General features: G+C 43.8%; 2 protein-coding genes across 5 annotated transcripts in view; one reads left to right on the forward strand and one right to left on the reverse strand.

Moving 5' to 3' along the window:
* Tdg (Thymine DNA glycosylase) overlaps positions 1-16,519 on the reverse strand; it is a 44,253-nt gene extending 27,734 nt beyond the window's left edge. The window contains exons 1-2 of one of the 4 annotated variants that reach the window (XM_043423909.1): positions 14,091-16,519; positions 13,750-13,923 (exon numbers count right to left, since the gene is read on the reverse strand). In XM_043423909.1, the coding sequence (XP_043279844.1) occupies positions 13,750-13,923; positions 14,091-14,110 (194 nt within the window). In that variant the 5' untranslated portion in view covers positions 14,111-16,519. Of the gene's footprint in view, positions 1-6,075; positions 6,152-13,749 lie in introns of all 4 variants that reach the window. The other 3 variants (XM_043423910.1, XM_043423911.1, XM_043423908.1) reach the window with 3 other exon arrangements.
* Positions 1-20,746, forward strand: part of LOC122413504 (uncharacterized) — a 45,281-nt gene that overhangs the window by 18,916 nt on the left and 5,619 nt on the right. The window lies entirely within an intron of this gene.

The raw sequence follows: 20,746 nt of genomic DNA on the forward strand, positions 1-20,746 counted from the left end.
CTTCGATGAGAGAAAAAAAAAGCAGCTCGTGCCAAATGAGAATTAAAGAGGTTGAAAAAAAGTGGTTTTTTTCTCGTACAAGATCATAAGAATTCTCGGTTGGTTGTAATCCTCTTTAAGCACTGTATCCGCTGTGGCATTGAGAGAAATACTTGCGCGGCGCACACGAGCACGAGGAACAGCGATATATTTCCCCTTCTGCATAATTCCACGTCACGTTCCACGAGAATTCGTTTTTCTGCCTGTGAGCCTTGGCTCGCGAGAGAACGCGTGCGAGAAATCCTCACCGAGTATACAAGAGAGAGAGAGAGAGAGAGAGAGCGAAGAATGGGAGAAAGAAGAGGGGAATAGAAGTGAACACGTGAAAGAAAGTGTTGAGATTCTTCGGTTTCATCGACGGTAGAGTCGCGATGAGCAAAGCCCCAAGTGGCCAGACAGCCACGAGACTGCGGCCCGGGATAATATCCTCGAGAGGGGGCAAAAAAACCAGAGAAAAAACCGAATATCATTTACAGTATATCACAATCTCCTGTGGCTCGATTGAGTGAATGATTGTTAGTTCTTCGTAATGAGAAAGGGAAATTCGAATGATGCACGACTCCGGTATGAAAATTTTCAAAAAATCATGCTTCGTTGCCGCATGCACGGATATTTTTTCACTTTGAAAAAAAAAACGCTTTTTCTTCATCTTCGGAAGCGATTTCATTTCAGCGTCGCGAGTTATTCCCATGCTCGCGACTAACGACTAAATCGTTCGTTTTAGATCATTTTTAAATTGAGGTTTCTTCTCTGAAATTCATATTTGAAAGAAAACATTAAGGCCCAATTAGACGGGCAAAAAAAGACTATTTTCGCGATTTTCGCGAATTTTTTTGACCGGTATAAATTATAAATATGGATATAAAATCTCTGGAATGTAGATCGGAGAAAAAAATGGTTTTAGATTAAATAGGTAAATCGCTACAGAGCTTATACGATTTTTGATTTTTTTTTTAAATGACAAAGTGGCGGCCATTTTTCCAAAAACTACAAAAAAGCACGTTTTTTTTAACGTTTTTTGCAAAAAAAATAGTTTCACTTAAAATTTCCAAATTCGCGTGATATGCCCTAGTCATGAAGAACACGTGGTAAAATTTGATAAGGATCGGTTGAATGGTTTCGGAGATTTTATCAACAAGTCGTCCACAATCGCAATTTTGAGAAAAACACGTTCAAACAAAGGCAGGTACGCGGCACCGCATACTGGGCGGTGCGTATTAGCGCGCTCAGACAGCCAAGCAAATGTCGCTCAAAAGTACACTTGGACTGGCCAGATTGGGTGGGGATCAAATGTTGGAATGACTAAAATTTCGAACAGTTAAAATCTCGAATTTATAAACTTCGAATGATAATACGGAGACGGATAGATTCGACTAGAGCTTTGAATGCCGAAAATAAATAAAGCAGAAACTGCAAGGTTCGAAGAACGTTTACATCGAAAATAGAATGTAACAATCGCCCATTGGACGATGACTAAAATATCGATTTTTCGAAAATTCGACTATCACTCTTTCGATTCATAAATTACTACAGTCAGCGATACTGTGAAAATTCACAATTTTGAAAATATAATAACGAAATACGAAATATTACTGAGGTTGAAATTTTGAAACACCAAAAAGTCGAACGGTCAAAATAGCGAAACGTTAGAAAGTCGATCGATCAAAATAAAGAAATGCAGCGGAGCTCCAAATACACGCGTCTCACTCACTCGCTTACTCAGACCGGTGATCTCCAATTTGAAACATCGCCATTTTGACTTTCGCCTTTTCGAGCCATCGCTATTCTGCATATCCAAGTTTTATAGGCTCGAAAAATTCACTTTCGATTTTTTGCTACTCTATATTCTGGTCTGTCTGTAAAACAATTACTCTCCATTTTGAATTCGAATATATGAACTTTTGACATTCGGATGGTCTGTTAAAATTGCATTCTAAATGAAAACTATTGAAATATATATTTTCGGGTAAATATGAATTCGAAGAAGAAATTTTTGATTAAACGCGCAATCTGCTGAGTAGTATCGATCGGGAATAAGAATTTCGAATAACTTATTTTTCTCCAAACTGATATCACAACTTTTAAAATTTCGAAACATCGACCGTTCTACAATTCAGTTATTCGACATATTGAACCCCACCCGCCAGATTTTGATAAAATTTTAGGATGATACTTTTAAATATGTATACTTTCGAAAAATGCAAAAAAATATGAATTGTTTGAAAATCGATACACGCCAACATGAATTTGAACTTGTAGCGGTTCCAGTCTCAACTGCACTATCCTCGAAAATCAGAATAAAACCCCTCATCGAAGTGCCTTCGTTCCTTGATTATTAGGACCTTACGGTCCCGGATATCCGAGCTCGTTCTACATTAGAGCTCGAGTCACGGATATTCAAGTTCGTCCCACACTTAGCGAATTTCCCAGAGCACGGATCTTGTCTCGAATTTTTGAAATTTCAATTCTTCCACACGGTTTGTGATCAATTACAATAAAAAGCTCTCTCGGTCCACGCAGGAGGATGACAGAAATCGGTTGACCGGGTCTCTCTGTAACCCATCAAATCATGCCGAAGAATTCCACTCTCGATATTTGCAGCTATCGCTCTCGTATACTCATGCTAATACCGACCGATTCACATACTGTTGAAAGGATTAATTACTTTTTAGCCCATCGTCCCTCGAAGAAGACGTACAGCGTTTCAAGTGAAATTTAGCAAGCCCATGACTTTGTCTCGAATCTAATGTTCACGAGGCATTTTTAATAACAATTGTACGAATCCGCGTCAGATCTACTCGTTATCTGCGTTACGCCTGAGTTTTCGGAATTTAGAGCGGTCTGAATTGCAGTTTTCGGAAAATAAGACGATCAAAAATATAAATTCCGGAGCTCAAAGCTTTCGTGGACCTGACGCGACGCTGAAGTTTCCAACGTTGGAGTCCAACGAAATGAACGTAAAAAAAGTTTGTAATTCACCAATTTTTTATTTCACGAATCGTTGGTGCAGCTTGAAAAACTACGAATCGCAAATTTGGCAGGGAACAAAATAGGAGAATTACTGGAATTATTGGAGAGTTTTTTTCGATCATTTCGTTGGACTCCAACGTAGGAAACGTCAGCGTCACGTGGACCTGACGAAGAATCTCTCACGAGCCTTTATTATATTTAAACTTTCTGATATATCTGATTTTCTGTAATTAAAATTTCGGACTTTCGTGGTATGCTAAATACCATGTATTCGGAGTTTTCTAAATCGTATTACTGGTCGTTCGAATAGAGCTTTCGTCTTTTTTATACTTTTTCCAAAGATCACCTTGCACGTGAAATGTGAATACATAATTTACAATAAACGAGGTTGGCTTTCGTTGGGGCATGATCTTTACGAAACTTGGGATATCCGGTTATGAAAATTCGGAGATTTGAGGAGCCGTCGGAGCATCAAGTATATATTCGGAATATCAACCCCGCCTCGTCGAGTCGACTTCAACGGGGGTCTTTGAACTCCATAGAGAAACCGAGGGTTGAAAAAATTATGAAAAAATGGATGTAACGCTCTGATTATAAAGATTCCAAGATAATTTAAACACACATTTTCGTAAATCAATATTTCACGGAGTCGTTGAAAACGATATTCTACATTGATAAGCGAATCCGTGCATCCGTGCAAAAACAGTATTTATTCGAGAAACTCTGTTTTTTTTTTTTTTTTTTTTTTCCAGTCTATGTATTTTATGTATGAATTATAGATTTCACGAGGCACAAAACGCCCAAATTCTTGTAATAATAGCGATCAGAGTACAGTTCGAATGTTTGTACAAAGTGAGCTCCTATTTCCGTAAGAACATGCATATTAATCTGCAGGAATATGTGAAATTCGGAGAATACATAAATCGAGGAGTAACTGAGAAGGAAGAAAGTGCTGCTGGAATATATGAAAAAAATAAAAATGTGAAATATATGGAGAACTGTGACTGGAGGTTCGCTTCAGCATACTTTATTCAGCATATACCACACTTTCTTCCTTCTTCTTTGTGTATTCGTACGATTCTGAATATCGTTGTACGACACAGAGAGGAGAGCGAGAGGCGGTACTCGAGAATTTATCGAAGCAGGTTGCGAAAGTTTTTTTCTCTCGTGACATTGCGGACGAATGTCCTATATTCGATTGACATTCTTCACGGTCCATTCAGAAAAGTTGACTCATTCATTCATTCGATGTTTCGTGTTTTGTGTTTTTTTCTGCTGTTCGCCCCTCCCCCTGTGCCCGATCACTTTTTCGTTTGGTACATCACGAGGTTTCGTGTGTATTCTGCCGGTGACGTTTTCTCGATTGATTTCGCGCAGTATGATCACGTGTGCTGCGTGTGTGTGAGTACACGTACGTAGATTTTTTTCTCTTTTTCCCTTTTTTTTTTTTTTTTTTTTTCTATCGCCAAAGCAAATACTCAATTGAAAGCACAACGAGTTTCACTTCCGTTTGGTTGATAAAGCAATCGAGTCACGTGCGAACGAGTCCGTCAAACTGGAAAGACCTGGAGATGTTTATTCTCATGTCTTTCATTTCTTGTCGACAGTCTTTTTCCTCCATTCAATTGTCGGTGTAAACACGTGTCATAAACGCACGTGGGCAGAAAACAAATTTGTTGTACGGGCCCAGCACTTCGAACAACGACGTCGCTTCGTACAAGTCCCGTACGCTTCGTACGCTTCTCGGGACTGAAAATATTTTATCAGTTTGGGCAAATCTCACTCGAGCTTTATTTTTTAGACGAATGCAAAAAACGATCAATTCGAACGACGAAAAATTAGACGAAAATATGCGTGTCGGCCGGCTCGAAGTGCGCGGGGAAAAATTAAATTCGTCGTCGAAATACTGGAGAAAGGCTGAGAAAAATCCGAAGAGAAATGAAATAAATATGAATAATCTCGGCGAAGAATATTGCATCTAAATATGGTTAAATATGGATGAGGATTCTGAAACTGCGCGCCTTTGACCTTAAAGCCTCGTCGTTGTCAATTAAACCGTGTTTTATTATCGATAAACTGTCGAAGCACAAGAGTGAATGAACTTTGATGCGGAAGCCGAGGGTTTAGGTCCGCGCACACGTGCATCCCGATGTGTACATGTGGGCAAATGTGGGGAGAAAATATAGACGGTTTTTCAGGGATTTCACCAAATACGTTCAACACTTTTTACCTCTTTTCTCGATATTGAATGTGCCGTTACAGGTATATACACGGGAAAGTACGCGAAAGAAAATAAAAACAGGGAAAGAGGGGGAGCGAGAGAAATGTACGTGGCGCGGATTGCTGCTGGTTGACGACGTTCAGCCGTCGATATCAAGAGGAGTCGAACACATAACTGAGGCTGTTTTTTTTTCTTTGGTGCGGTTGGCTCGTCGCTCGCGATAGAGGCAGGGGCTCTCGCCCCGATCAAATTTTACGATTTCCATCCATCCACCTATACCTCTTTATTGGGGGAAAAAAGCCCCGGTTTTGCCCGCGATCCTGACCTACCGTGGGTGTCCCCGGGGCCACTCCCGCCTCGCTCCCCTCCTCCTTTTCTCGTCTCCATTCTTCATAACTGACATCGATATTTGCCCTCCCGAATCACCGGCTTCAACGCTCTTTTTACACCCACTTTTCCCATCATCATTTTCCTTCCTTCGATTCTCTTGATGCTCCTCATACCCCCGGTGTGTTATAAGAAAGTTCTTCGATCACACCGACTATTGGATATTAAACCAAAGAAAAAAAGAAACATGCAACCTATTTTCTTGTAGATTAATCATGCTGAAAATCAGCTAAACACTTCTTGTCTCTTCGTGAATTGGAGAAAAAAAAAATGCATTCACTTAGACATTGGAAAAGATGACGCTGAAGTTTGGCAACGTCATGAACTCCAACGAAATGATCTCAAAAACTCTCCGACAATTCCAATAATTCTGCGATCCTGTTATCTGCCTAATTTGCAATTCGTAGTTTTTCAGTCTACACCAATGATTCGTGAAATATAAAAAATTGGTGAATTACAATGTTGTTATTTCCGTTGGTCTCCAACGTTGCGGACTTCGACGTCGTTTAGAAAAGCTTTGTTTTTTTAATGGAACTGCGAAGATTCCAAAACGATCGTAAAGGCTGAACAAATATATGCCCAGAAGGTTAGTAGTTGAAATCTGTAGAATGATGCTGCCAACTCGGATTTTTCATGGTTTTTGCGCGACGATGCCACAGCGCTGAACCTTTCAAATTGTCAGTGGTTCGTCATTTTTTTGTAGGGATTTTATCACACTTGATGGGCTGACAGCGGAACCTCTTCAATCGTTCTAGTTGTTTATTCTCGTATGATTCACCCTCGCTATATTCATTCTTCATTTTCGTTCTATTCTTTGAGGGAATATGGATCTTTTTGAATCATGAATGAAGTTAGTTTTTATAAATTAAATTAAACGAAATAATATGACAGCAAGATTTTGGAAAAAAGCCTTGAAAAGACATAAAAATCCAATTTATTTGAACCAGTTTAAATGTAACGAGAAATAAACCAATTGAAAATTATAGGTGTGAATAATAATGTGTTAAATATTCGATGTAGATTAGAAGGAAATTAGTATCGACTCCTTAATAGTTGTGAGCAAATGATTCTCGACTCCTCCGGACTTTTGAAGTCGCTTTTATCGCTTTTTTTGAAGACGCTGAAGTTTGTAACGTTGGAGCCCAACGGAATGAACGAAAAAAAACATTTGTAATTCACCAATTTTTTACGTAACGAAGTATCAGTGTTTTTAGTAATTTCGTTGGACTCCAACGTTGCAAACTTCAGCGTCATTTGTTTTATTTGTAACAATAGCTGAGTGAATGTGTGCAGAGTTGATTATATTCAAAACGAATATAATAAGAACTTTTTAACTTTTTCTTAATTCTTAACTCGAGAATGTTGCGTGTGCAATGAATATTATCTCGAAACGAACTACCTGATATTTTTTCTCATTACTAAAACAAGAGTTTCTTTTTTTTTTTAATACTATCTTATGTTTGAGGTGATTTGTCAGTTGTTCAGTCGGTAAAAATCCTGCTGCACGGTTTATTCAGAGTAAATTGATAGTTCAAAGAAAATATGAGTTAAACGCCATTATCATTTTATCAAAAAATCAAGGGTGTGCAACCATTTTGCAGCGATCTCGCTCGTACTCACGCAACTGAACAGAATCTATGATAGAAAGGTCTTTCAACGGTTTTTGTAGAGGTACACGAAGAAGAACGGAGCATAAAAAAAGCTCGGAAAAGTTGAAAAACTAGAAAAAAATGTGGAATAATGTGGGATCAGCTTCGGATCGAATTCATTTTAGCAGTGCTGAGACAGTATTTTTGGGACTCATTTGAAATCTCGGATACGATTATCGGTGAAAAATGCTGAAACTTTTCTCAGATAGTCAGTAAGGATGAGGAGCTCGGACGAAATTTAATTGGAATTTAATCTCATAGCGATTCTTTAAATAGAAGGAAAATAATGGTTGCCGCACGGTAAATCGAATTTTAGGTTCAAAGCAGATGGGGGAAGGAGAGGCTTTTGGGAGGAAAAAATGTGCGATGAAATGTGGAATCTCCGAAAGTCCGGGCCGAGTATGAGGGCTCTTTTAATTGAGGAAATAAATTGATGAAATTAGGAATCGGTTGGGTCGCTGGTAAAAAGCTTCGAGGGCATTAGAGGGAAAAAGAGAGAATGGGCTCGAAACATCCCCAACGGAGGAGAGCAAGAGAGTTCGACCCTTCGAATCCCCGAAGCGCGCGGGCGAGGCGCGACGCGACACGAGACTTTGACCGAGTTTTCATAGCCCCGACTCCGCTTCTGTGCCGGCTCGGGCTCTAGCTTTTATCGTCGTCTCGCTCACGATCTTCGTCATCGCCAACTCCCCCGCGTTCGACCTCGTGCTTTCTCTCTTCCTCCTGCCCCCCCTTGAAACTCTTCCTCTCGCAACCAATTTTCCCTTATATTTCTCCAGATCGTGTGTTGCTCGAGATCCAGAAGAGCTTTCCTCGCGCGACGTACTGTAAACTCTATTAAACACAACCGAACTCCTTGCCGCGTCTTTTTCTCTCTCTCTCTCTCTCTCGTTATTCTTCCACAACAAAACTTTACAGCGCGTAAATAAAAACGCTTTCGAACTTTCGCTCAAACTTTCTCACCTACTACCGTTTTTCTGCCAAATAAAAACTGTTGCAACATTACCTAACCGCACGAATCCTCGAATTTTGCCCTGAAAGAATTTTTTTCACTACGAATTTATGAATTTTTTCCTCCAACCAAGTGCGAGAAAAAAACAATTCGGTGCGTGAGCGTGACCAACGTTTTTTCCACGCATTACAACGCGGCTCATGGCTTCCGAGGCGTTGAAGAAAACCTCAAAAAATTGTCACTCGACGTCAGTGCGCAAAATGCAAAAAAAAAAAAGCGTACATTTCCGCCTCCGGAAGTAGTAAAACAGAAAAAAACTAACACGAGCCGCATACAATCATTTTTTTTATTATTACTTCTGCTATTTCGGGTTGGCGTTAGGCTGGTAAAAAGAAGGAAACCACTGAACCAGACGCGACATTTTTAGAACGATACTTTTTACGAAGAGCCTCAAGGTCACCCTGAAACTCGCGTATCGAGTTTGCGTTCGTATTCCGCATTATTTTGTAACAAGAACTCGCGAATCAATGGAAATAATGAAAGCCGTTGAAATGCAACGCAAAGTTGACAATCCTAGCTCAATAAATGATCGTTCGAGCGAGGCATTCTCCTCCACGACGATCGTATTCCCTCGCGCACGTACCGTAGAAAACGTAAACTAAAAAATGTTACATCGGCTCTTTACGAATCTTGCGAGCAATGGCGGAGATTTTCGTCTCGAGCGTCTCTCGAGAGTCTCGAAGAGAGCGTATTAAGAAGAATGCGCTGCTGCAGAGTGAAGGTAGGAATACGCGCTACATGTGTACACGGATATAAACATAGCTTTGTGCCCGTCCGTAAGGCTGTATGCACACGCGTATGTGTTTACATGTGTATACAAAGGAACAAGATGGAGACGGACGTGGCAAGAATATATAAATATACGTACACACGCATATATTTACATATCGTCGTGTTCGTACGGTGAAGTTGAACGGCGCGTGTTTCAAAGACTGCCCTACAGAGGTCTCTAGTGGGCATTGCGAATGAAAAAACTTGGATTGTCCACAATGTCCACGTCGTCGTGCGGGAGTTGCGTTGTTCTTTCTATATCGGCATTATTCTTGATTTTGCATTTTTTTTTCCACTTCGTGGGGACACGTCTCTGGATTTCATCTCGTATTTCAAGAATTTTCGACAAATATTCTCGGGGATTCGGACGAGGAGGAGAAGCACCTCCAATATTTATGTGAAAAACCGTTCATATAATTCGGTAAAAGTGGATTTCTGACGAACTTGGTCCTAAAAGTTAGCGATCGATCTTCCGGGTCACGGGAATTATGAGGGACGAATGACCAACGTCGAAATTTCATTATTCAGAATATCCACGACGGATTCGAGCTTGTACTCGCGAAAAGTGAGCGAGGGATTTTCCGTTTGCTCACATCAATTTCTTGAGAAAAAACGATTCGGCGGGATAAAATATTCATATACGCGCGACTACGTGTGTGTGCGCGCGCGTGTGAGCGTGTTTGTTACGAAACCACGATGGACCTTGCACGAGCTCATCCCGGATGGAGGAAGAGTAACAGCGAAGAAGCTGGCGCTAGAGCAGCAGAGAGAAAGAGAGAGGAGCGAAGAAGAGATAAAAAAAATGGTAATCCAGAAGACGGCGGGGAGGGGAGGAAATAAAAAGCTGAGTTTTTAAATAGGCACGAGGGAGACCGGCAAGTTCGAATCGTTCTGCAACGCGGTGGAAAAGAATTTCACCGAAAATTACGAATGCGAAGAATTGTTAAAAATTTTAAACACATCGACGGATACAAATCGAGGAAAAGATTAGAAAAAAACAAATTGAATAATCGTTGGAAGGATCGAAGATTCGAACACGAAATTGCTTCGTGTGCTTTCGAAGCAACCACGAGCTCGAGAAGCGCAACGCGAGTTCTCCACAGGCTGAAAATAAAAACCTAAAGACCCGTGCTTTCTCTCTCTCTCTCTCTCTCTCTCCCTCGCTCGGTCAAGAGATGTGAGCCACACTCGGTCCAGCCGAGTACGAACGAGGCGTTGAACGTACCGAAATCCCGGCAGTGGCGACGCGCGTAAAGAAATCTCTGAGAGTTTCCTGATTCAGTAAAACCCGAGGAAACATTACTAATATGAAAATGTTTCAGAGAGTCGCTTAGGAAAGACGAATAAAAATCCAAAAACCTTCGCGTAAGCGACGTTCGATTCTCAAATAACCGAGAACCGTCAAACATATAATAATGAATAAAATAGTTTGGACAACGTCCCTCGATATTAGCCAATTTCATAAAATCAATCGCTAAACTGCAAACTGTACAAATATCGAAAGCAAATGAACAAACAATTGCATTGTCGAGAATTGAAATAAAAACGCGTAAATCGCAGTTTATCCCCGAAGAAATAAAGTGAGAGAAAAAGAAAGGTCAAGAATGTCATCGTTTGCTGACAGATCTCGTCGATCGAGATGATAATATAGGCATTTCGAGTTAATATAGGGCACGAGGGCAAATCTGTTATCCCTCGGATGTTTGTACTACGTTAGCCGTGATATCGAGAGATCGACGAGAGGGAGAGTGCAACTGAGAGATATATTCGGAGCACGTGGCATAACAGACGTACACACATTTATATCCATATATATATGTAAGTCTTTGGTCGTCTGGAAACTGAAGGTGCGCCCTCTTGCCGCGTGTGTCCATTCAATCGGTTTGCAATATCCCTTCCCAATCGCGTCTCCTTCCAGTTCCCTCGATAAAATAACTTCTTACTCTTTCCCCCCCCCTCCCCCCCCTTCGCGTCTCCCCATTAGAGCCGGTTTCTCGAGGTGTACTTGGCGTGAAATTATTTGAATGCGCTCTTTTTTTTTCTCACTTTTTCCTTCCCCGCAGTCAGAGTTTACTCGATTCAAAGCGAGAAAAAGATACGAGTATAAAAAAATTGAAAAGTTGTCGTAGGGAAAAAAGGTTGGGACATCGATGGTCCCTTGTTTCCTGTTCGTATCACGAAAACTGTAAAAAACATTTTAAAAAAAAATACAAATTCTTAATTATTTAGTAAAGTGGAAAAAAAATCCAAACAAAACGTGAGAAATAAGGAACCGAAAAATCGCGCTTGAAAGCATTTTGGAAAGCCCCGTTCTTCCCATATTATCCAAATGAATACAATGTCCGAGTCGGAGGAAAAATGTCGAGACTCTCTCGATTCTGCGGTAGTTCTACCTCCGCCTCTCACTCCCATCTTCCTCTCTTCATCGTTGTTATTATTATTCATTATTTTTTCACATCGCACAGCGCAACGTGCATTTTCATGCATGTGTATGCTTATACATGATTCCTGGCACGTTCTTGCGCCGCATGCTCGAACGATGCAACGAACTCGATACGTAATACACAATTTGTTTTTTCTTTCGTTTTGTTCGTCTCGCTCGTCTCTGTTTTTCTTTTTCGTTCAAGCGATGGAAATATGATACGAGAACTACTGTATCGAGCTCTTGTGTCATTGATCGCTGAATTATCAATGACATTACGATACAAGTAACGACGTGTGTTTACTGCAAGAAAAATAAAACATCTCTCATAAAGAGTGGAGGAATAAAAAGGTAAATAAACGTTCCGCTCGGGGATCTGTAACGTGCGCATTAATTCTCAATCGGAGACCCTGACCGTGATCCCCGTCTTGAGGTCACTTTTCCATAAATGTTTACGTTTTTGCTCTTTTTATCTTTACTATATTTAGTTTTACGCCCGTACAGTAGTAACGTCTCAATAATACTCGTCGCTCTCGCTATTCGGCTTGTTGTAATTTATTCTTTAACAGGGGGCTCATAGGTTTTTGCATTTTTTGTGATTTTAATAATTCCTCTTCTGATACTTATATATTTTTGTATTTATTCGGTGTTTATCGAGATAAATGAATGGAGGCGGATTTTCTGGAGGCATCGACACACAAAATACGCTTCTTCGCACCGCTCGGCCGTCGTTGAATCTTTGCGAACATTCTCCATTCGCGCCTGGTCCCTACAGTCGTGGCCTGTGGTGTGTTACATCAGCGAGAGAAGCGAGCACACATCACCAGGCACATCTTGCCGTCGTACACAACGCCGGCGACCGAGGGATCGGCCGCTGGGTGTTGGGAACGCGTGTTCTTCGCCTCGAAGGCTTTTTCAAAGCATATCTGTGCACACGAGCCACGCACGAGAAAGAAAGAGAGAGAGAGAGAGAGAAAGAGGGAGCTGGATATGAGTCACGAGTGAGCCTCGAAAGAGTCTGCACAACTCGGCTGAATTGTGTCGAAAGGAGCACGGTGTAAAAATTTTTTACAGGCGTACTAAAAAACTAAGAGCTTGCGAGAAAGCATCGAAATTTCGGTTTTTCCATTTTCACTGTTCCGCGACTGCTGGGGATACTTCCGTAAATCGTCAGATTTCCTGGATTTTAGTCTGCACGAATAAATGATGGAATTTGGAAAAACCAAGGATGAACCCTAATTATTAGAAGAGCTTCCGAATCTTCGTGAAGATTGAATAAATACGTGATTTTTCTTTTTTGTTTTTTTTTTTTTTACCTCGTACCAACGAACCCGAACGAAAAGGATACCAAAGTTTTGGAATTGAGGGCTGTTCTCGAGTGCACAAATAGTACGAAGCGGAGATGTATGGGAGCAGCTCTTGTGATTGAGAAAAAAAAATACTTTCAAAAGTTAGCTGCTCGAACAGACTTTGCCGTGAATAGCTCAGAAGAGAATGAGGGAGAGAGGGAGAGACTTGACCGAAGGCCACGAGTCGCGACGGATAAAGAGCTGGTTTTTCGAACCTTTCGCAATCCTACTTCAACTATACCATTCTTATATATGTATATTGTTCACGGGGATAGCGAGCTTGTTCATTTTTTATGAGAGTAGTGTAGGAGGGAAGAAAAATTTCATTCGATTTGAAATTGGCTCCTCTCAACAACCCTCTGAACAATCGCATAAACGATGCAAGATTAATTTTTCCAATGTTGAAGTAGCTCCGACAGCTCCTTCGCAATTATTCCATTTCAATAATAAACTTTCATTGGAATTATGAAATTTTCACCGATCGAACGTGTCCACAAAGGAGTTTCTTTTCTCGTTAATAGTCTAATTAACAGATGCACAGTTTCGAGCTGACCATTCCGTGACTCGAGTAGTCGGCCCAAATGCCCAGAAACCATGTTTATAATCCTAAAAATCAGAGCTCAATGAAGACAAGTTTTCAGGTTTCGTCCGAACGGGTCCAAATTGCAGGACAATCGAAGAAATCTCATTTCGAAATTTGCCATGTCAGTTTGCATCGATCGCGCACGAACATTATTCGAAAAAGAGAGAGAGAGAGAGAAAAAAAAATTCCGACAGATTTTCCAAGCTCAGACTGTAAAATCCACTTGGACCGGCAGAGATCTCTCGTCGTGTAAACACATCAAGAAAGTTTGAGACCCCAGCAGACGTGACAATAACCGTCGCAAAAAAGGGAAAGCCTATACCAACAAGAGCAGTGCGAAACTCACATTTTATAGTGATGTTGCATATGATGCGCGAGATGTAGATCGTCGGACTGTTGTTGCTGTTGCTGTTGCATCTGTTGATGCAAGTGTTGCTGCTGTTGTTGATGTTGTTGTAGGGTTTGATGATGAGTTTGCGGGGGGTCGAGAGTGGAGGCGCCGAGGAGGGTGGCGCTCTCCCTGAACAACGTAGCAACTTGCATTTTATTTATATATAAACAATATATAAGCGTGTATAAGTGTGTATTTACGATAAAATAAAGAAGAACAAATTTGAATCTCAATTCTACGAAAATAAAGGAAATATCACCAACAAATCACCAAACAAACAAAAAGCATGTTTTCACCGGAAATACGACGGAGTCATGTTTCTCCCACTATAACGATATTGGCGTAGTGCGAAGATGAGTTTTGTGGCGATGAGTAGCGAATGGCACTGTCTTTCGCCGCGCGTTTCCTCGCGTTATTTATTATTATTATTATTATTATTATATTATTGTCCTTTTTTGTAAAACGTCACGCAACTGAGTCCGAGTATAATACACAAACACGCACACAGACGCACATGTATATATGTCCGTGTAGAGAAGAGCGAAGTGAATTGTTCTTAGTTGGGACGTCCCGGGGAGCGGGTATTTCGAAGAGGGGAAAAAAGGTGCGGGAAGGAAGGGCGGGAGGGAGGGAGGTAGGAAGAGAGAGAGAGAGAAAAGAGGGCTTTTACGAGCCGACTGCCCGATGCCGCTGTCCTCTCGGCGCTTTCATCCTCCTCCGGGTTAAGATTCCCCGGCCAGGAGGACGAATCGCGGCGAGCCAACTTCAACGTCTCGTCTCTGGTGCTCCTCTATTACGAAGGCGTTTGGGCTTTTTTATCTTTTCGTCTCCGTTCCTCTTCTCGTTTCTCTTTGACTCGTTCTCTCGTGCGTACGTACGTATGTGTACGCGCGTGTGTGTGTGTGTGTGTATACGCGAAGGATGTGAAACGCAAAACCACGCGGTTACAAGCACCGGAGCAACGCTGCTTTCACTCGGACCAAGTTCGAGCACGAACAACTTTTAGTCCACATGTAGAGACAGCCGCGTATACGAGAGCGTAAGAATACACTCGTGCATGTGTACGTATCCCCCCGATCTTTCGACTTTCCAACTTGCTCGCGGTCTCTACCGCGATGATGACCGCTCACTCGAGGCCCACATTTCGGGCTTTGGCGGTGGCCCGTTTAAAACCACTGTGATCTCTTTTCTCGATAAAAAGACGGAGATGCCAGAGCCGTCCGCCGAATATCTTGTGCAACGCCGATGCGATGGTACACGAACCGTACACAACGAGAGGCGAACCTCTCGTACGGACACAGCGGAGCACAAAAACACTATTTCCAAATAATATCGTCGATACGAGCACTATATTTCATTGATCCCCAAGTCCCTGTAAATCCCGTTGTCAGGGGGTTGGGGTTGTTTTTGGAAGAGGAGTATTTAAAGCTCGGACGAAATCGCGCCTTTAAAGCGCACGGGGGGGGACCCCGACGATGGTCAAAGTTTACGTCACCGCGATGAAAAACCTGCTTTTCTCCGGGTTTCCGTTGCTTTTTATTACCTCGCTGTTTCGATTAATCGCATCGCATGTGGAGACACTCGATCGAAAGAGCTTAATACGAGGCGCCTTTTTCGTCGTTTCCTCAAGCTTTTTTAAAACAACGGGCTCTCGCGTCATGCGCTCTTTTTTGTTTGTTGTTTTGTGCGTGTGTGCGCCCGTGTTCCGAGTGCGAGAACGCTGGGCAAACTCTTTCGCATTCTGCCCCGTGTGCCCTCTTCCTTCCCTCCTTGTCGTCCTCGCTCTCACAATCTATCTTTCTCTCTTTCTCTATACAGTACGCTCATGTACATGTATATATTCATGTATGTACATACATAGACGTATATTTATACGTGTCTTTCTCGCACTCGTTTCTTTCTACCACACCCGTCGACCCGGTTCACCACAGTTCGCACCCACACGACGGCCAGCCATGGCCGTCGTCGTCGCGACGTCTACACTCTCACTGTATATATTCACAGAGGCACACACACACGCACGCACGCACGCACGCATACACACACACACACACACGCGCGCGCGCACACCAAATCTATATATACATAGAGACGTATACAGATATTTCGGTTTCGAATACGAAACGATTTTTTTTCTCGCTCCTGTGCGATGCGAGAAACGCGATTTCACACAATCACGCACCCACTGAGCTTCGTAGAAACGAAACCCTACGACGAATCTCGGTAGTTATAAACAATCGACATATCGCGCGAAGCGTCGAGAAAGACCGACCAAGAAAGGGCACAATAGTCTTTTTATTATTATATATGCACGATCCTATGTGCCAGGAGCCAAAACGCACGTACATATGCGTCTCTATGAGCACTTTTATGTATTCCAGTGTAGCTCGTACGTACGTATGTAAAAAAATGTGTTATTGCACTCTTTCGTACGTGAATATTTGTTGTTTTTATTCCTTGAATTTTCGATTAAAACGAAGAGAACATTCGTCGATATATTTTCACGTCTGATTAAAATAGAAGTCTCAACGTTTACACAAGTGTACGATAGTGCGACTACGACGTTGACGAAGTACTACTACTACCACTACTCTTTTAAAGAAGAGACGAAGAAAACTCTCATCTCGCGCGCACGCACCCATCCGGTTTAAAGCCGCGACTACGTGAAGGCGCACCAAAGTAATCTAGCCGCGGCACCAGAGTCGGCCGCACTGGCTCGACGATCTTCTCTCTCCGGTTTAAGCTCGCTCGGCGCACACCGATACACACGTACGGGAGTCGCATAAAGAGAGAAAGAGAGAGAGAGCGCGCGCGCAAGAGAGAAGAGAGTAAAACGCGAACGCTCTATGGAGCGCCGAGCGAATGAGAAAGAGCGAGCGAAGAGGAAGAGAAGAGAGCCGGACTGGAATGAGAGCGAGGAAGAGAGCGCCACTAATCTGGACGGCGCGCGCTGTGCGAACGAGCAAGAGGGACGCGAGTTGGAACAAGACGCCTATACGCGCGCGCACACGCGCACAACAACGAGACACGAAACAAACACACGAACGTTGTACGAGCGTTCTCTCGTGACAAACCGTTCGGCCAAACTCGGCTGGTTCGGCCTCGCCATAGTTGCGCCTGTGTCGTTCTCCCTCTATACGCGTATATACAGTCAAACCGTTGAACACACGCGCGCTGCATAATAGCTCGGCAATCTTCGGACGTTTTCGCTCGCACGGCTGCCATCGCTGTTGAAACTCCCTCCCCCCTGACCCCCCTTGCCCACTCCTCTCCCTCCTGTCCCCCATTCGCCGTTGCCGCTCTCTCCCGCTTCCTCGCCCCTCACCGCGCCGCGTCCCGCAGCAGCGCGCTCGACCTTCTCTCTTCTCCGCAACGCGCATGCGCCCCGAGTCCCGTGTGCGTGCGAGCGTTATAAACTTGCTTGGCAAACGAACACGAGACCATAAGTGCGCGGGTGGATGATTTTTCCTTCGGTATGTGTGCTGTACTACTGTATTCATGTGTACATGTACGCGTTTAACGTGCGACTCTCTGTATCTGTGTGCCGGACGGCGTGAGATGACGAGAATGCGTGAGTCCTCCCTCCCCTTTCCCCTTTCTTCTCGTTTCTCTTCTTCACCGCCCCCTCGTCAACGAACTCCTCCACCAGCGCCGTTTTCGACGTCGACAACGGCAAACGGCAACTTTGGTGGGTGGAAATACACGTTCAGGGACGTAACACTCGTACTTCTTCCCCCCTTCGCATCATTTTTCCCTCTCGTTCTTTCAAACCGAGATGTATAATACATACGTAACCCGCTAATAAACATTCGATAGTATTCGCGGAAACTTCGAAACGAGCGGGAGACGGATGTTCTTCTCCTCCTTTCCTCTCTCTCATTCTCTTATCTCGCGATTATTTATTATTCTCTCCCCCATTTTTGCGACGATATTCTCCAGCGCCAATGACACACACGAACCATTATAACCTATGCATGATTTCGCAACGCGAGACGCGAGCGCGCTGATACTCTCTCGCGCGTTTTACGTCCGCCGTCGTAATCCTCCGAGGGAATTGGGACTTTTTTTCCTCGACTCGTGAACGCTTCGCATAACTGCGCATGCGCCAAAAATATTTTTCCGTCGACTCTTTGCCATCGCTCCTTGCCAAAAAATCATACATTTTTGTACAGAAAAAAAAGAATTTGTCTTTCGGTTCGCATTTTGAAATTTTTCGCCGTGTCCCAAGGGATCTTTCCCCGTTCTCGGTATATCTCGCGGTTAGTCCCCGCGTGCTTCGTACATGCGATCGTCCGCGACGCCGGGACGAGGGAGCAAGAGAACGCGAGAGAAAGAGTCGGACGACGCTTGTATTTCACGTTGTATCCAGAGAGAAGGAGAAAATGGGAGGGATCGGGATGGAACGTTGCACCGGAGCGCAAAAGGGCGTAATCTAACCTATTTCGTGCGCTCATTCGCGCGGGCTGTACCATTTCGTTAGTTAGCACTCGTCTCCACACGTATTATATATGTGAGAATGCGTGTTTGGTGCTGTCGGCTCGGGAACACGCGGTGGTCTCTAGCCACTATAGCCCAACAGCGCGCCGCTGAAGGTATAGAAAGGGCTAGCGAAGCCACGTTCGCGCACGACTAACACAGCCTGCCTCCCACCGCTCGGAACTTTCGGAAAAATCAATAGAATACGAGAAAAGCCTTTTGCGCCCTGTGTAACTCCGAACGTGGCTTGAGAGAGTGAGAGAGAGAGAGAGAGAGAGAGAGAGAGAGAGAGAGAGAGAGAGAGAGAGAGAGAGAGAGAGCGAGCGAGCGGCCGAGAGCGGAGGGTCTGCGGGTATTTTAACGCTCGCGCGCGCGCTCTGCGATGGATGCGCGTACGAAAGCTTACCGAGGCTGCCCGTTTTGTATACGTCACCGCTCTCCGTCTCACACTTTTACGTTCGCGCCTTCTTCCTTCTCCTTCTCCCCTTTCCTCCCTCGGTTCTCAACGCACTAATACCAGCACGGGAAGCTGCTGCGACACTAGACCAATTCCCCCTCCTCCATTCCACCTGCTGCTCTCTCCCGATCGCCCTTTTTTCCCCCGCTCCTTTTCTTCATCCGGAGGAAAAGCCTTGCGAGTATTGCAAAAACGATGAGAACCCCTTTCCATCGTATTTATCCGTCGTGTAACCAGCAGCAAACGAGCCTCCCACGTAACACCTCATTTTTATTCGCATTTTCATATTATTCTCCGTTTCATGGGGAAAAAAGAAGAAAAAAAAAAATGCAAATCTTTCGGCTCCGCATTTCGAGAGATCCGGGCCACGTTCCGTTGCCGACGAAAAAATGTCTTTTTCGAGACGAGATCGAGCCGAGCATGCGGGGGAGAAAGAGTGGAAAAAGTACGAACGCTCGCTCGCTCGCTCCGAGTATTCTGCGACCGAAAATAAAAGCCGAGCGAGAGCGAGGAGGAAGAAAAAAAACATGGCGTCGTTTGAAAAGTGCACCGTAGCGGTCTGCGCCGCGCATGCGCCCTTCGCCCCGAACTCTCTTCGACGTCGCTCCGTGGTGTGCGCTGCCTCGCCAAGATATTCCGGACGCCGGGACAATACGTATGCCTCCCTTCTTTGTGTGTATCATGCGAGCATCCTCGTGTGTATATATACACTGCGAAAAAATACGCTCGCGCGCCACTCCATGGGCCATTTAACGCGTGAATCGCGTAAATCGCGTAAATTTTCACGCCCTCGCTTGCCTCACTTCGTTCCTTCCCCCGCGGCTTCTCTCGAGGCTTTCTTCTTATTTATCGAGAATTGTCATGAAAACATTCTCCCAGCGACGGGGGGCGCTCTCCTCATCGATATTTTCCATTCGGCCCCGGGGCCCAAAAGTACAAATTTTCTTCGTCCAATTCGCGAATGACCCACCCCCATCCTTGATTTTCGTTATCCGTCATAAAAAGACCGAAAAAATGCTTATTTCAATAAAGTTATCGAGTCGTCCTCATTTGCACGGAACGCCTCGTACATTAGAGCGCCCGTGCTTATACTCGTATGCTAAATCCTCCTCCTCCCCCCCCCCCCCCGCGCCGCCCTCTTTCGGGGATGAAAATCCCCCGTGTACGTCTCCCCTCGCAGCCGACGAGAAGCCCTTCGCGGTACTTTCTTTCTGGCGATTTTTTTTCTCCAAGCACATTGTATTAGGTACCGAAGTTTTGCTATATACGCGAGAAAACGCTTTCTCTGATAACACACGTGATAGGGAAACGTAAACATATATCTTTATGTCGAGTACCTATAGATACTCGGGGAAAGATCGAAATTGTTATCAGGAGAGATTACACACGCACAGTCGTTTCGCCCCGAACGATCGTCGTCGACGATAAAATAGCATAAACCGCTTTTTCCACTCGCGACATCTCGCCACGACGAGGCAAACACGTTGGTCTATTTATTTTTGGTCTTACGATAAACTCGAGTGATTGTCGGAATGAGAAAAAAAGTATGTTAATCACCGATTCCTTGTGACGGAGAAATAATTATCAAACGACGATCCCTCCTGAGCGTTTATCTTGTTAACCTCTCATCGCGACGATCGCTGATTAATGATTTACGTTAGTTTCGGGGTCAACGAGCCACAGCCATCTCCTTCCTCGCTCCGTCGCTCTCCCTCGTCTTCGCGACAAGAATCTCGGCGGTTTTTTCGCCGGGGATTCGTGACTCGATTAAAATAATTTTACGGCTCGATATAGTTCTGACGGGAACGACGAAATTTATTGCGATTACGAATGTCACTTTGATACTCGGCTTTCCTCGTTATTCCCGATCGCGCGTTTCAACTTCGAGCTTAATAACCCACTCGCTCATTCGATCTTGGTTTTTCGAGAGAACTGCTAACGTATTAGTATTTCCAGCAAGATTCGTGCACGACGATTCGTTTTCCGTCTTCGTCCCGCAAAAAAATACCTCGCGATGAG

Source organism: Venturia canescens, chromosome 7 (genome assembly GCF_019457755.1).
Source record: "Venturia canescens isolate UGA chromosome 7, ASM1945775v1, whole genome shotgun sequence".
Taxonomy (NCBI): domain Eukaryota; kingdom Metazoa; phylum Arthropoda; class Insecta; order Hymenoptera; family Ichneumonidae; genus Venturia; species Venturia canescens.